General features: G+C 38.6%; 1 protein-coding gene across 1 annotated transcript in view; it reads right to left on the reverse strand.

Moving 5' to 3' along the window:
- The window catches only part of elovl2 (ELOVL fatty acid elongase 2), a 133,755-nt gene that overhangs the window by 101,661 nt on the left and 13,493 nt on the right, over nt 1-18,601 (reverse strand). The window contains exon 2 of the mRNA XM_077244317.1: nt 16,952-17,015. Within this exon, the coding sequence (XP_077100432.1) occupies nt 16,952-17,015 (64 nt within the window). The remainder of the gene's footprint in view (nt 1-16,951; nt 17,016-18,601) is intronic.

Consider the following 18,601-nt stretch of genomic DNA (forward strand, 5'->3'; position numbering starts at 1 on the left):
ACATTACTTACAATTTAATTCACACAATTTCCATAAACGTCAATATACCCCTCTTGTTTCATATAATTTCCTGTCTGTCTGCTTAGAGCATCTAAAGCTTTGGAAGCATTATTTTCTGATGTAATTTCTAAATTCTCTAAAGTAATTTATAAGAGGAATAACACACTTGCAAGAAAATAGTCCCGCTGTGAATAAATAAATGAGTTGATAATTAAAATAATCTTTCCTGAAAATGAAGTCCATGTCTGTCTGTCCACTTCCACCCTCTTAATCTGCCATTTGTTGGATATTTGTTTATAGTAATAAGGTATTAAAATTTGGACTTGGACACAAATTAGTTTGTAGTGATCTAATTTGAGTCGTGGGCTTTAACATGTTTTTTTCTGTTGCAGGTTATACTCATATCTGATCATACCTGTCTTGGTGTGATGTGGACCAAAACTTAATTCTTGGAGAGCTCATAACGTTTTGTTTTGGTAAGTGCATTTAACAGCATCTTAGACACAGTGCATTTAACATACATCTTAATAGCTATACTGATCACAGCAGTGCTGCTAAGGAAAAATATAAAAATGTTCTGTAACTGTGAGGTATACATTTTTTTCTTTATTTATGGGGGGATCTCAACGCTGGTACTTTGTCATCATATAATTCATAGAGAAGTGCTGCTATAAAAGTACCAGTACACACAGACATTTTGTTCATGTCTAGCTTCCTGCTAGGTGTGCTTGTGTGTATTTGTTCTTTCTATAATGGTAATGACTAACAGTGCAAAGTAAATCTGCCACTGATCATGTGTAGACACTGTTACTCTTAGGGCGCACTCGCACTAGGCCCGGCTGCCTTGTACCGTGCCCAAGCACGATTGTCCCCCCACGGTTATGCTTTCCTTCTCTGGGAAACACTGCACTCTTTTGAGAACAGCGCTCCCTCTCGCACGGCACAGTGGAGTTTATGTGCGAGTTCCGTGCTGAGGCATGGTTAGCGGTTAGCAATCACACTAGATGCACGTCTTTCCTGCTTAACCGTGCCTGTGCCCACCTTTTTAAGGCCTTTTCACACAGGAAGCGATTTTCGCTCCTCGTAATTCATTTACAAAGAGAGATGAGCATGTAGGAAGGGAGGCGCGGGCATTCTGACAGGAGGAGCGACAAGTGGGCGTGTTCCTGTGAAACTGGCGCGGTCGTGCTCATCTCACGCACACGCCCGCCTGCTGCCGGCGTTTAATTGATTTTAACTTTTTTACGTGATGTGCAGCACAAATCATTGAAAGAGAGACTGATCCTAGCTGTTTGTGAGTTTCCAGAATCTATTACTGTTCAGCCTACTAAATAGTTATCAGGACATCAACAGGAGGGAATTTACATTGCAAAGCATCCCTGCAAAACTGTATCTATCAGGTAAAGTTATGTAGGCTATATTTTTAACTGTATAGCGCACATAACCCATTGCCGTGGTTACTATCCATAGAGTGCTCTCTCTGTCTCTTCACATGAGAAGCGCGGGCGGATTGTCGCTTCCCGTGTGAAAAGACCTTTATGCGGGCATGGCACGTAGCGATTTCACTGGTCAAACTAACTAGACTTTAGGGGTTAAACGAGTTTGGGCACGGTACAGATCGCCTAGTGTTAGTACGCCCTTAATCTGTTGAGTAAAGCTTCTGTTTGCTTAATATGAGATTCCGTGGCCCAAACTATATGTCACATTGAACTATACATGTAGTTGACTTTACAGAACATAGCTTTATGTAATCAAAGTTGATGTGGATCACCATGCCCCTGATGTGACTGTTACGACACCATCACTAATGTTTGATTTTTGTCCCCTTTTCTCTCTTTGTGGCTTGTCTAGTTTATGTGGCACTGTAAAGACTGTGGTGCGGAAGTGTCTAGGCGATCCGAAATTCTTAAACATTACAGACTAAAACATAGTCATTTTGCGCATGGTCATCATATTAAGTGTATATACCATAATTGTCCATGCGTATTTACGACTTGGAATTCACTTTTGTCACATTTGTCTAGTAATCACGAAAATACCTTAAAGCACTCTGACATATTTACTGCATTTTCCTGTCATTTATGTGGCTGTAGTGAACTTGGAACAGAACATGATTATTTTGTGCACATAGGCCATCATCTGAAAAACAATGAGACAGTCATATGTATGTTTGAAGGCTGTGAATACAAATCCAATGTATACAGCACGTTCAAGTCGCATAAAAGTCGGAAGCACAGCTTACATACGTTGAGAGATTTTAAACATGGTGTAGTCCAGGGAACTAGTGTAGCTGAATCTGGAGAGCCTAGTGTTTCAGACAGTGAAGAATTCTGTAATGAAAGTCAGTCTGATGACGTTGATTTAGATAAGTCAAAGGATCAGCCAGAGATAATAGAACAAAAAATTGCTGCAGTGTTATTAAAGCTGGAAAATATTTTTCACGTACCAAGTGCTGCAATTGATGAATTGCTGGAAGCATTTCAATATTTGTTGAGCATAGCATCTTTGTGTAGTACAAGAAATGTAATACATGACACACTAAATACAGGGCTGCCAACTCTCACGCATTGAGCGTGAGACACACGCAATTGACCCAATTCTCACGCTCTCACGCCACACCCCCGATTTCTCACGCTTAAGTGTCAACCCGGTAGGTAAAATGCCTGAAAGATGAGTTTATCTATATATCTACCTGTTGAGCCACTCGCTTGACAAACTCAATGAGTCCATTCAGAAATTTCCTTACAAGTGGACAGACAAAAGTAATCGTCCTCATGCTATTCCCAGGGCATTCATGATGAAGAAAAGTATTGGAGTAAATGCTCATGAAAATTGGAGTCTATTGCGATTGCTTCCACTTTTGATTGGACAGTTGGTGCCCCCAGATGAACCAGCCTGGCAGGTAATTTTGGACCTTAAAGATATTGTTGAGCTAGTTGATGCACCAGTGCACACGACACAATCCATTGCTTTCCTTGAAGCCAAGATTTGTGACCATAGAGCTAGGTTACAAGAGGTTTTTCCTGGTCTAAAGCTGTTGCCAAAACATCATTTTGTGGAACATTATCCATAGATGATCAGATTTTTTGGTCCACTAGTTGGGTTGTGGACAATAAGGTTCTAGGCGAAACACAGTTTTTTTAAGCAGGTGGTCCGTCACACACGCTGCTTTAAAAACGCACTCTTGTCCATGGCGGTGAAGCATCAGTTCATGATTGCATGTAACTTGGCGTCAAACACAACCGAAACTTCTAGCTTGACTGTCTCATCTGTCTCAACTGTCTCTGTTGACATTTTTCATCAGGATGTGCAGAAGGTTCTGCAGTTGGAATATCCTGACATTACTCACATTCAGCTCACAAAGAATGCATCTGTTAATGGAGTTAACTACAGAGAAGGTATGGTTGTTGTCAAGTCAAGTCAAGTCAAGTCACCTTTATTTATATAGCGCTTTTTACATTACAGATTGTATCAAAGCAGCTTCACAGTGATAACATGAAAATAATATAACAGAGTTTGTTTCTAAAAGAAAATTGAGTCAACGTCCACCTTAAGTAAGGCAGATCAATAATATTATTGAATATTCAATGTCCCCAACTAAGCAAGCCAAAAGCCAAGGCAACAGTGGCAAGGAACCAAAACTCCATCAGGTGACAGAATGGAGAAAAAAACCTTGGGAGAAACCAGACTCAGTCGGAGGGCCAGTTCTCCTCTGGCCAACGAAGGAACAGTGCATGATTTATGATTCGGGCAGCATTACAAGGCAGATTGGATCGGAACATTTAGAATATTTATCCATTTCCATCTTTTGGAAGTCCAAGTAATCACGCCGGTGTTGAGACGAGTTGTTGAGGATCAGTGCCGTCCACCATAGAGGGTCCATATCGCCGGTGTTGAGTTGTCTCTTCACAGGCTTTGTGATTGGGGTATCTGAAGTCTCCGTGAAAGGCTGGATACAAACTGGAGCTGACGAACGGCGTTTTTCTCGGGACTCGCGTCCCGAGATAACAGCAGAAAAGCAAAAAGGGAAAATAATTAGCGTAGCTGCTGTTCATAATGATTTCCATAACACGGGCGTAAATGATAAAAAACATGAAGACAGTGATTCTTGCGTCCCAGAGTCACCCCCCTCCGTCCCCCACTCAACTCAGCCCTGCTTACTGACCTCTACATCCCTTCTGCTGCTGAGACCCAACCACAATCTCACAATCTCTCCGCAGCCCAACCATACGCGCCAACCCGTTGTCCGTGGCTCTGTAGGTGCCTTACCAGAGTTTGCAGAGGTTATCCAGATGGTTGTAGTGGAGAAAGGCTTGAGCTTTATTGTTAAGAAGCTTGATGCATGGTATAGGGAGCATTTTAGGGCATTTGAGTTATGTCCCACTTCAGAAGTCTCCCTCATTCAACTTGGTGCCTTGTTGGACCAGTACCCCTTGGCAGATTACAGGATTGGAGGCCAGCGAATGGTGACACTTAAAAGATTCATACAGATACAAGGTTGGATTATGGTAGTTTGTGTTGTTCATACGCTGCATGAGTTGATACACTAATACACTAAATATGGCAGAGGGCTGCCTAACATTTATTACAGGAGGAATCATTTTGTTTTTAGTAATGATAGAAAGAATTTTCTTAGGGAAATCCACTCCAATCATCTGACCTCTCCCTGTACTATAATGCCGTGCAAAGGCAAAAGACCTTAACTTCAATATTGGTCAAAATGAGTTATTGCCATATTTGGAACAATCGAGATACGTTTTATCATGTGGACAAATATCTTGCGTCAATTTTGTTGTTTTCTGCTAAAAATAAGATGATGTTTTTGCCATAACTTCCAAAAGCAGAGGGAAAGCAAAGGCAGAAGGCCTTAACATCAGTTACAGTCTTTTTGCTTTGTACCGCTACACTTTAGAACGCTGTTATTATAAGTTACAGTGGAGTTAAGGCACTCTGCCTTAGTTTTACCCACCAGCAACGCGTTTGCCGCGCTGAAGTTACGGTGTTATGCCTATATGTAATTGAAGCTCTTTTGCAACCCGCATTAAATAAAGTGAAAATAAAATTGTTGTAGTGGTTGTTTTCTATCGGGCATTAAGAATTTCCTATTCTCGCAAGAAAACTATGGTAGAGATGGCTTTAAAACGCAAACACCAAGATCAATATGGATGATATGGATAACATTACATGAAGAAAAAAAATTTCTACTTCAGATTTAGTTTAATTCAGCTAGGATACTGGTAGCCTAGTTAGCTAGCTAGCAATGCAAACTTGGGCTAAACAAGGCTAACGTAACGTTACTTGACACACAAAACACAACTGTTCCTGATCCAAAAATAGCCTACATGATGGTGTGCCAGCTGTAAGACACCATAAATCAAAGCCTGGATACTGTATTAACTAGTAGTACTAGTACTAGAAGTAGGCCTAATGTTACAAGTTTTCTCGTGCCATACAAGCTGGCTAGCTGCATGCCAATCTGACACTCACTGACAGAAAGCAACGCGAGTGGGTTGGGGACGCCTCACGATACGCTCACGACACACCTCCCCTGGCGAGGAGAAAACATAACCGTGCACACAAACCAACCCAGCAAATATAACTTAGATCGCAGCTTACCTTTTTATTTTAAACATGGTCAAACTCCATGGAAAACAACATCCATTGAGAAGACAAATCCATTGTTTAAATCCATCATGTGCCGGCTGGTTAGCCTAAAGTGCAAAGTTGTCCGGAGGTTGACATTCAATTTGAAGTGTCGCACCACGTCCGGTTTACACCAACCACTATGAAATTGTCCCGGTTAAACAGGTTACTTTCCTACCTCTTAAAATGTTATTTTACTTAAATTAAGTACAACGATAACGTTTTAAAATCATCCAGTACAGATAATAGCCTTCATTTTATTTTTTATTTTTTTATATTCTATTGATGTAATATTAACCCTTAGGCTACTAGACAGAACTCACTAAATGTTATTTTAAGGCTATCATTGTTATCATAGAAATGTTTGTATAGAGTGATAAAAGTCAAAATGGTCAAAAAATTAGAAGTTAAGGTATTTTGCCTTTGTATGACCCATGATTGTTTTGCAGATAATGCAAAGGCAGAATACAGGAACTTCCGAATAAAGGTAAAATGTAAAGTTTGAGCTAATTTTTGTTATGTAGATAAATATATTCATTATGACAACTACTTGGCAAATTTTCAGTGTCCTACCTATCATACAATTGGCTGGACAACAAAAAAACTTTAAACTCATTTTTCTCAGTTTCACACTCTGGTGAGTTAAGGTCTTTTGCCTTTGTAGGGCAGTATATTACCATCATGTTGCCATTATACAAATGTACATGTTAAGGAAAACATTTGTGACTAAAATAATACAAATTAGTGTTCAAATCTGTCAGTTTAAATATATCATGTTCGTTCAAAGGAAGAACTACCACACAACCACAAACAAAGAAAAAAATATCTCAGTGTTCTTCATTCCACACAAAGAATGTAACGGTAAAAAAAGTGCAGAATAACATTACAGATTGGAATTGTGTGGTAGTATGTCTCTGCTCTAATTCGGTTTATAAAAAGTTATACTTAAGTAACAATATTACGAAATTAGAATCTGATTTAACAATTAGATTGAAGAATGGCACAGCATCTGAAGTTGAGAGTCATTGTGGGCGGCGATGACTATAGAAGACTTGATCTCCATTCAGGAATGCCAGAAACTTTGGCAGAGTTCCACAATACAATTTGCCAAGCATTTGGAATTGAAACAGACTTCCGTATTCAATTCATGGTTCCTGACTTCAACAATGAATTCATGAATGTTACATCAGTAAAGGACATAAAGGACAGAAGTACAATCAAGTTGGTGTACATGGCAACCCTAACTCCAACACCCCTAAATGATGTGGGTTTGAGTCCATCTTCTTTAATGCAGAATGCTCCCAGCACTTCAGGATCATCTGGAGCACCAGTGAGCTACCAAACATCTCCCATTTCCTCACAGGCCTCATTGCCCTCAACAGACTCTGATGACACTATCATTCTGCCACATTCAGACAATGACTTGAGATCACGTGCATGGCCACGTGAATTCCCCATTCCTCGCTTGCCATACAATGTAGAGGTGCAGCTTCAACGTGGAAATGACAGCTTCAGAGAAACTGGCACTCAACTGAAGATTACTCCAGGGTTGAAGTCTGACATCTTAGAGAAGCTAGCCGAGGATATCTTCCAGTATACAGCATATCCACAAAATTACCAAATAGATGGTGTAGCAGAGGCACTCATCAAAAAATTTCCCTGTTTGAAGAAACCATCTGCCCTGGTTACTATGGCTGGATGATTAGCCTAAAATATAAATTGGCAAATTACAGAACAAAGATGCGAAACATTGGCTTTCCAGAAGTGTCTGTAAATGCTTTGAAAGACAAACGTAGTGATGACTGCCTCCCAGCCAAAAATGTAAAGAAGACTAAAAAGGCTGAAGTCAACTTTTGTCCTTCACACCCTGCTGGCGAAACGGATGAAAGCTTAGAAAATGTCAGACTTCAACTGTTGAATGATGTCAGACAAAGAAATAGTGCATCGTGTGTAAAAAAGATGATGTCAAAAACATTCTCCTACAGAAGAAAAGACGTAGTCCAGGAAAATCCAGCTGCAGGAGAGTTTAAAGCCAGGTGGCCTGCACTTTTTCATATTGATGAGGTAAGCACATGCTTGCTCCCTGGGTTTTTACATTGCACTTTGACCCATTGTAAACATAAAAAAATATTAGCAAGGTTTAAATAAGTATCCAGGCTGCTGGTCCAGTTTTGATTTCTTGCCAATACCCTTGATTGATAGTAATACATCTGGCTAGAACACACTGTACACCAAGAATATAGAATATAAGACAATTTGAATACATATTTTAATGATATAGTAGCTACAAAATATCATTACACCGATGGCTGATCATAATGGTCTTTGTCTTCTGTTGTTGTTGTTGTTGTTTTTGTGTGTGTAATAGATAAATGCTGAATTCCATCGCATAACAACAGTCCCAATTGAAACAATCTTCATGGCTCAGTTGGACAGCCATGTACCCCAGCGGACATCTATTTTCAACAAAAAGGGAGGTGTTTCTGGTCAAAAACTAGCCGAACATCTGGCGATCTTGCAAGAGGTAAACATGTTTTTACATTGTAGTAGAAAATATAATTTACACTGTGGAGAAACTTGAAATGTACCTGTCTAGTGCCAGCCTTGATTATTTGTAAGGGGCAAGGTTCCTAAGGCTAGATCCAAACTACTACATTTTTGTTTTAAAACGGAGACCTTTTGGTACATTTGCACCTACCGTCCATACTGAACTGTAACCCTATCGCTACACATTCAGACCTGATATTTTATGAAAATTATGTCACAATGCACTAACATTCTTTAGCTAAAGAGGGCAATTTACAGAATGTATAATGAAGTCATTATGTATATATTTTTGAGGTTACCACAGGTTTGAAATATTCTACAGTTTCAATACATTTTTATTATTTATTGTATTTTAATAGTTGTAATCCTTTTACACAGGCTACAAGTGACATCAATCTTAAAAGGGCAGCAGTCCTCAAGGCACTTTGCATCTACCTTGGTGAGGATGATGGACATCTCATTCGGGAGTACAAGGCAAGTCATTGTAATTGCATTTGTCAGTCAGATGTACTGTCTTGTATTATAGAAAATGTTTTAAGATCCTAATGTCACTAACCCATTAGTTAGAAGAAAATGGCTTTCACAATGTGATTTAAAGGGGCGCACACCAAAAACAAAAACATGCCTGATGCATAACAAAATCAGTGTGTTGACATCAAAACTATGGCAGCTGTAGTCCTATCACTGTCTACACGCTGTCGTGTTTTGGGGTCTAGATTTATTATAGTGTGGAAGCCTGCTGTTTATTTAAATCAACTAATGCAAAACTTGAAAAATGCTCTAGCCACTAAACCATGTCACTACAGAAGATCATACTGGTGTTTTTATGTAGTAGCCCATTGATGGCAAATGCATTAACATTACCACTGACCATTTTCCAAAGCATCAATTTTAGAAAATTAATTTTAACCATACAAGTAGCCATAAGGTTGAGAATATTTGTATAAAAATCAACAATTTGCTGCACAATTTTCAAAGCAGGAACCATTTTCAAAACACACCCTGGTGCATTCAAGAACTCTGACATACAATAATTATTAACAGACTCTGAAAAACTTTGTGTTGAGGAAATTAAATTCTGAAGAGTAAAACAACATGGATGTTGTCACAGAATGATGTACACTTGTCTGTGTCTGGAGATTTTCATTAATTGGCTAAAACATTTTAAACCATCAGTTTGGTTCTTGAAAGGATAAGGCAGGCTTTATTAATTATTTTTCTGATTTTTCAATTAAAAGACCAAAACCAACAATGTGTTAGTCCATCTCTCAATCCATTCTGACTTCTGTGTCTCTGCTCCATTTGCAGTAAAGTTTTTATATTTTCTACAATCCCATAAAAAAAAAAAAAATCTGGGATTTGTTAATTCACATGAACCTTTATTTACTGACCCAAATATTTTCTATAGTTTTACTGACCAGTGTAATTGTATATTGAAAATATAAATAAATTTAGAATTTTCAGGTCATTAAAATCTATTAACATACTATTTTTTCATTTTTTTTTCACCTATACTCTACAAATATACAGGACATCGAAGGAGATGACATCCAGAGAGACCTGCAGAAAACCATCCTGGGTGTATATGTCATCAACAAGGAGGGTGGAGAAATTGGAGCACATGATGACATTGGCATTTATGTTGAAGGAGAAATCATTCTGGACAACATTGGATCTGTAGCCCATGTGCAATGATGCTGGGAGTCATCTATGTACTGAACATGGCTTACCCCAAAGAGCTGAAATACTCCTATGAATTCGTCCAAAAAGTGCTCTTGAAAATGGATGGAGAAAGGCTTTCCTCCATAGTCCTTGGACTAAAGAACAAAATTGCTTGACTCTAGGATTTCTTCAGTCGCTCTTGTGAACGCCGCTAAGCTGAACTTTTAAATCTGCATTTAAAAAAAAATGCAATCCTGGAAATAAGCCAGGTTTCCATTTTTTATTATGTAACTGTTTGCAGTTTTTTTGTAATTTCAGCATCAGGTCCTCAGTTTGCACTGTTTTGCAGCTGTGGACGGTTCTGGTACTATAGTGTTTTTTGTTTGTTGTATAGTACTGGTGTATTTTGTTATTTGTATATGTTGTGCTCTTGCAAATTGGTGGTAAAAGGCTTTCCTCCAAAGTTCTCCTGTGTATATATGTATACAGCCATGGTTGTGAACATTTAAAGCTGTACTAGGGATGTTTTGGAAATTTTTCTCAATGAATACCTTGAGTCCTGGAAATATGTGCTTGACTCAAAATGGTGAAAAAATGGGTATTGACTCAATGTAAGTGTTTACAGTTTAATGTAATCTCTCAATCTCAAAGTTCCTCAGTGTCTGCTGTCTTCCAGCTATTCTGGTACATGGTACAATGCTACAATGTATGTTAATGGATGATTCTAGGGCATTTTGTTATAAGAAAGCAATTTGAGAAATGGTGACTGCACTCTTGTTTGGGAGAGCAAAAATCTATCTTTTGGATCAGAAAAATTAAGTTAGAGTTGAAAATATTGGGTTTGCTTTATTTGTCTGAATATTAATTAAAGTTAGTATGTGGTTGCACATAATTCATTTTAGTGTACTGAACATAAAAAAATAGTAAATTCTGCTCAAAATAGTTTAGCTAAAATTATGAATAAAATTAATCTGAAATTACTGAAAAATATATTTAAACTCAACGTAAAAAATATAACTAAAATCAATGTAAAAAATATAATTAAACTCAACGTAAAAAATATAATTAAACTCAACGTAAAATATAATTAAACTCAGCGTAAAAAATATAATTAAACTCAACGTAAAAAATATATCTGGATTTAGATAAATTTATTTCGTACAACCCCTTGACATAATAAAATTAAGTAAATTCAACATAACATTTTTGTCAGTGTAGTGGTAGGCCACCCCTTCAAACACGAACCTCAAAAACGGTCTGTGATGGGGGGCTATCTGGATATTAAAGATTGACAGTTAGCATACAGTTTGGATTGGCGGTATGGTTCTGTTCTGGGCAAGTACTCCCTGTGCATCCATGCAGCCTAGCATGGATAAGAGCAGGGATAGCAGCAATAACCCCCCTTAGGGTAAACAGAACAGAACCAACATGAATGTATTGCAGATATCATTAATTACTTTTAATGTACAACATAATTAGAGAATTAGAGAATCAGAGAATCAGAATGCCAGATCCTGACTGACGAGAGGAGGAGCTGGGGATGGGGGACGGAATTGGCTCCTGAGAAACACGATAGCTGTTGATAATACTGAAGGAGCTTATGACTACAGTGATAGGCGTTGTATTCCTATAAGTAGACGTGGATCCGCTGAGAGTCAGCTAATGCGAGTTTGACTAACGTGGCCTGCCAGAACTGAAGCTACGCTTAATATCAACTGAGAAAAACCAATCCCCTGGGCGTACTTGAGAGAGGATTTGTTTCAGAGTTTGCATCTTGAACGGCCGTCTTGTGAGGGCACGCTTCAGATGTCTGAGGTCTAGGATGGGCCTGAGGCCACAATCCTTTTTGGGAACGAGGAAACTGAGGAAACCAAAAGAAAACTTTTGGGAACTGTCGCACGTCACTGAGGTCAGATAAATCCCATCACATAGAGACTCTTTCACCTAGGTATCATCACATAGAGACTGTGTCTGTTCCCCAAACTAAGAAATACAAAAAGCTCCTACACCCATTTAAGGCCAGACACGGCAGGCAAAAATATCGTTTTTTTTCACTGGTAAATTTTGGGCTAATGGTCTTCAATAACATGTCTTTTTTCAGACTTGTGCTGAAAAAAAGTCCAAAATACACATTTAGGTCTTTATTTTACTACACTTTGTCTGTTTGCTTGTGTAGATTTCGCCTAAATTCATCAAACGTTGGCATTCTAAATCATCCCGCTGCTCCGTGATTGCTGTCTGCACCCTGCCATCACATATACCGTTAGAAAGCTCTCTCTCTCTCATTTGCAATGCTGTTGGATCCAAATATGGTAATTTCCTGTTTATCAGCAACCAATCATGAAAGTAAAACGGGCGATTTAACTTGAAATGCGCAATCTCATTGGCTGATGCCAATTTCTGACAACGTGATTTGTTTAGAATAGTCACGTGACGCGCTCTGACATTATATAAATACATCACATGTATACAGTGTTGCCAACTTAGCGCCTTTGTCGCTATATTTAGCGACTTTTCAGTCCCCTTTAGCGACATTTTTTCAATACAATACATTTTTTTCTCCTATTCATGTGAGTAATCAACTGGTAAAGTTTCATGGTGGTATCTGTAAGTTAAAATTTTTACCCTATTCACTTGTAGTGTCTCGCCTTAAGGGTAAAAATTTGATTGATGTTCAACAAATAAAAAACAAATATAATGCAGATGAACAAATGATAAAGCTCGGGTTGCTGAATATTCGATCCCTTTCATTGCATTTGTGCTGTCTACTGTATACAGGTCAACAGGGCAGCATACAAATGTTATCAAAGGATTTGCTGATTTTCTATCAGAGTTACTACTAGCTACAGATAAAGTCCTAATTGTTGGTGATTTTAATATCCATGTAGATAATGAAAAAGACGCATTGGGGTTAGCATTTACAGACATTCTAAACTCTATTGGAGTTAGACAACATGTGTCAGGACCTACTCATTGTTGTAATCATACTTTAGATGTAATATTGTCACACGGAATCAATGTTGATGCCGTTGAAATTCTGCAGCAGAGCGATGATATCTCAGATCATTATCTAATCTTGTGTGTACTTAATTTAGCCAAGGTTGCAAACCCGACTCTGTTATAAATATGGTATAACTATCACGTCTACCACTAAAGATTGCTTTATAAATAATCTTCCTGATCAGTTTCATCTCGTCAGCATCCCAGATAGCTTAGAAGAACTCAATGTTGCAACAGAAATTATTGACTCTCTCTTTTCCAGCACTTTAGACACAGTTGCTCCATTGAGTTTAAAAAAGATTAAAGGAAATAGTCTAACACCATGGTACAACGAGCACACTTTGGCCCTAAAGAGAGCAGCCAGAAAATGGAGCGTAGCTGGAAGAAAACAAAATTAGAAGTTTTTCGCATTTTGTGGAGAGAGAGAGCACGATTGCGTACAGAAAGGCCGTAGATCTGCTTATTTTTCAACACTTTTAGAAGAAAACAAACACCGGACGTTTCCAAACAGCACAGCAGTAATGACTTTATGAACTTCTTTACTTACAAGATTGATAATATTATAGAGAAAATTATAACTATGCAACCGTCTACTACAGTCGCATCAGACAGTGCATTGTAGTCTCCCTGAGGAAAAATTTAATTCATTCATTGCTATAGGAGAGGAAGAATTGTCTGAACTCGTTAAATCAACAACATGTATGTTAGACTCGACTAAGCTATTGAAAGAGATGCTTCCAGAGGTCAGAGATCCTCTCCTTAATATCATTAATTCATCTTTGTCACAAGGATATGTTTCGAAAACTTTTAAGCTGGCCATTATTAAACCTCTTATTAAAGAAATGCAACTTGATCCTAGAGAATTAGTCAATTACAGGCTGATCTCGAATCTACCATTTCAGTCAAAATTAATAGAAAAGGCAGTATCCTCACACCTATGTTCCTTTTTAGAAAGAAATGGTATTTGCGAGGATTTCCAGTCAGGATCTAGACCATATCATAGTACTGAGACTTAGGGCTGTCGCGATAACCGCAATATTGCAGTACGGCGCTACTGACAGGCCAACTGCAGAGGAATGCAAGTAACCGCAGCAACCGCGAACCGCGTTTTCTTTTTTCATAAGGCCACCCTTCGTAGTTCGTACCATGTGTATTGAATGTTAAATAAGTTAATAATGATAACAAGACTGTTTATCATGGTGATTTGTACAGAGGATTCGTGGATTTGGACTTAAGCCTAAACAGACAGTGAATGTGTTCGACTGAGCGCGTGCGATTACCTGCGGCTGTCTTTGAAGTCAAGTCATGTATATTCGTGAAAAGGTTGCCGTTTCCAAGGAAAGCGAAATATTTGTCGTAGGCTATCATCCTTTTAACGTGTAAGGGTATTTACCATGAATGGCGTCAGCGCTGGTCAGCATTACACAGCACGAGGAAGCCGTGGGGGGAAAGCAGCGAGTCACGCATTGAATCAATGCCATTGGTCTCTATTAGGTGAAGCATTGCTTCAGCTTTGCCCAAAAGTGAAGCATTGCTGGCCAGCTGAGCCTTGAAAAGTGGAGCTCAAAGTTAAAAAATAATTAACACCTTGTTTCATTACATCTATCATTTAAGGAATCAGCTTTTTTGAACGTTTTTGTTGAATGAACGGTTTAATGACTCACTCAAAGACAGTCCGTTGGCATAACAACTGCGCGCTGAGTGACAGTCTTTCAATGCGCAGAGACGCTGTTTAGTTTCAGTTACATTGGTTACATTGTTTTTGTGTATGCTGACCACATCATAACACGTATTTATATAGCAACAAATAAATATAAATAAATGGCGGTAAAACCGCATATCGCGCTATTGAGCCACTCAAAATTACCGCAAGGGAAATTCCTTCACCGCGACAGCCCTACTGAGACTGCTCTCATTAGAGTTACAAATGAGTTGCTCTTATAATCCGATTGTGGTTGTTTTACTGGATCTTAGTGCTGCATTTGATAGCATTTGACCACAACATTCTTTTGAATTGACGGAATTGCAAATAGTGGAATTGCACTAGCATGGTTCAAATCATACTTATCTGAAGTTATCATTTTGTAGCAGTAAATGAAGAGATGTCATATTGATCAAAAGTTCAGTATGGAGTACCACAAGGCTCAGTACTAGGACTGTTGCTGTTCACCCTGTACATGCTACTCTTGAGAGATATCATTAGGAAGCATGGAATTAGTTTTCACTGTTATGCTGATGATACTCAGCTCTATGTTTTTCACGCCCCAACGAAACGCACCAATTCACAAAATTGACGGAATGCATAGCTGATATAAAAATTTGGATGACTAGTAATTTCCTACAACTTAATTCTTTAAAAAAAAGAGATTCTAATTATTGGGGAAAAAAACTCATCACGTATTGAACCGTATTACACAAAATGCTCTTTGATATCTTTCATTTGAAAGCCATGTTTCATGCATCTGTAAAACCACATTCTTCCATCTTAAAAATATATCTAAATTACAACATATGCTTTCAATGAAAAATGCAGAACAGTTAGTTTAATGCGTTCATGACCTCAAGGCTAGATTATTGTAATGCTCTACTGGGTGTATGCCCTGTATGCTTAATAAACAAAGTCCAGTTGATCCAAAACGCATCAGCTAGAGTTCTCATTAGAACCAGAAAGTATGACCATATTAGCCCCGTTCTGTCAACACTGCATTGGCTCCCTATTAAACATCGTATACATTTTAAAATATTGCTGACTACTTATAAAGCACTAAATAGTTTAGCTCCCCAGTACTTGAGCGAGCTCTCAACGCATTATAGTCATTCACGTCAACTGAAATCGCAAAATTCTGGCCAGTTGATAATACCTAGAATATCAAAATCAACTGCAGGCGGTAGATCCTTCTCCTATTTAGCACCTAAACTTTGGAACAGTCTTCCTAATATTGTCCGGGAAGCAGACACACTCTGTCAGTTTAAATCTAGACTAAAAATGCATCGCTTTTACAAAAGAGATGCAAGAGATGCAAAAGACATGCTCTTTTATAAAGACAGTACCATCGCGTATACAGGCAGGAGCCATCTTTGGGAAACAGCCTCGACCAGTCGAGCCACTTCCGCCTTGCTAAGTGAGCTGAACTGTGAGATTCCAAGTCACAGTTCAGCTCGTAGCACGGCGTTCGTGGTTCGACTGGTCGAGACTGTTTTCCAAAGATGGCTCCGTGATGGTACTGTCTTTATAAAGTATATTATTATTAAACTGTCTGTACACTTACAAAGTTCTCAGTGCTTTGGTTTGTATGTAGAGACCCTTATTAAGGTACCGTGTTAGTGTGGGGCTATTTTGAGCCTTGTTAGTGATATTAACTAGCGATCTCTTTTTACTTATTATATGCCCCATATACTAGCGTTATAAGCTAAACAGTTTTTAGAGATAAAACTCTTTACACTCGATTATCATGAAAACAAATCCCAGAGAACAGGCGACTCGGTACCAATGTGATATTACACCCCAGGTTCATTTTGCGCCGGAGTTCTCCTTTAAAACTTCTCTAATAAACCAGCCCGATCTCATGAAAGTGCGTATCTATAGCACGAATAGTATTTATCATGCAATTTATACACAGAAATGAGTTTTTCGCATGCATATGGGTTATTACTTTATGGTGTGTAAAACGTAACCAGATAAATACAATTTGTGCTATAGATACGCATTTCATGAGAACGAGTAGAATAAACACAGAGATGTTGGTCCCTTCTGAATCGATACATAAAATAACAGACGTCAGGTCTCATCAAGAATTGTGACTCAAATGTCGTTTAGAAAGCTATTCCCATCCAAATAGGGCTTATAATGGCTATTCTTTAACCTGGTTAAGATTGACTCTGTACTGCATTAAACTTTTAAAATACATGATTAAGTTTCTGTTGCACATGAACATATAATAACTATTTACTCTGCTTCACACCATTTGTCTCCAGATGCAGGTTGTGTATTATTTCACTAAATTAATGCAAACTTGAGATAACTGCATGGCACTAAACTACATGGTTCAAAATGGCACAATTGATAACATCAACATAGAAAAGGGTTAAAAGTACAAACCTCTTTCTCCAAATAGGCTGTCCACTATAGAATTCAACAGCCTGTCAAACATTTCAAAGTGGTTCTGAAACACAAGAAAAGAGCATATAAAAAAATTAGATTTTCTCTTGAAAATGTATTGATAATGCAGTTCAGTTCAGTTCAAGTTTATTTATATAGCACTTTTAAGAACAACCATGATTGACCAAAGTGCTTAACAAAATTCAAGATAAAAAATAAAATAAAATAAAATTACACAAACAATACACAATATACAAAAAAAAAATAATCAATAGGTCAAGATATCAAAGCTCAACTTGAATTGAAAGCCAAGGCATAATAATGGGTCTTAAGCAAGGACTTGAATGTTACAATGGTCCGAGCTTTCCTTACATGAATAGGTAAACTATTCCAGAGGTATGGAGCAGCCACCGCAAAGGCTCTGTCACCTTTATTCTTCAACCTAGATCTGGGCACATTGAGGAGCAACTGCTCACAAGACCTCAGTGCTCTGACAGGTGTATGGACATAAGAGCTCCGATAAATAAGCCGGTGAAAACCCATTTAAGTTTTTAAAAACCATTAATACAATTTTAAATTTAATCCTGAAACAAACAGGAAGCCAGTGCAGCGTGGCTAAGACTGGTGAAATATAGTCGCGCTTTTTAGTCCCGGTTAGAAGTCGAGCTGCTGCGTTCTGGACTAACTGTAACCGACGAAGGGATGACTGCTCCAATCCAACATACAAAGAATTACAGTAGTCTAAACGGGACATAATAAAAGCATGTATGACTCCTTCAAAGTCTTTGCGTAGCAGGTATTGCTTGACCTTCGCCAGAAGCCTCAGATGGAAAAAACTGGTTTTAACAACTGAACTAACTAACAAACTACCTCCCATTGTCTGCCAGAGAACTTCCTGCCTTACTGGACTGACCCCTAGCAGATCACAGAAGATCCCTTTTCTAAGGCAAAGATGCAACAGGCCAATCTTCATCTAAGCTCATCAAAGCTAAGCTAAGAAGCATGTGGGCAAGCCTTCAAAAAAAGAGGGGAGCAAAACAGACTGAAACAGATCTCACCATTCATACATGCACTACACTGCACCACTAACATACAGAAGTTAAACACATCTACCATGAAAAACATTCAACAAACATGTTCTTCCCACAGGTAGAAACTAGCTTAACATCGACTTAGCTACACTTACCATAGGAACCATACAACTATCAACCCAACAAGTAGAGCACCTCTCATTACATTGTGACACCTGACTGTCACGGTTCATAAATTCATTGATTCCTTCTTGTCTCGTGTTTCTGTTGTTATCTGTGTGTGTGTGTGAGAGTGGGCGTTACCACTCCGTTCTGCTGATCAGCGATCCAGCTGATCAGCGCTCAGCTGATCGTTATCCACTCACCAGCTGCAGCTCATTCCATTCCCTATTTATACTCACTGTTTTGTACTCTCATTGTCAGATCGTTGTTTGGAAGTCCTTCGTGTGTGGTTGTCCTTTCCTGTCGGCGTGTCAGCTCGTGTCTTGTTCGTGGTTTCCCTGGGATTATCACTGCCGTGGATCACCTCACCTCACCTCACCTGGACTCTCACTTCACTTTCCAGACTCATCACGTGGACCCTGACCATCTTGTCCCTGCGCTACCAGTCTTGTTGTTT

The sequence above is a fragment of the Siphateles boraxobius genome, unplaced genomic scaffold, assembly GCF_051911475.1.
Source record: "Siphateles boraxobius isolate OS27281-9 unplaced genomic scaffold, OSU_SipBor_1 26, whole genome shotgun sequence".
Taxonomy (NCBI): Eukaryota; Metazoa; Chordata; class Actinopteri; order Cypriniformes; family Leuciscidae; genus Siphateles; species Siphateles boraxobius.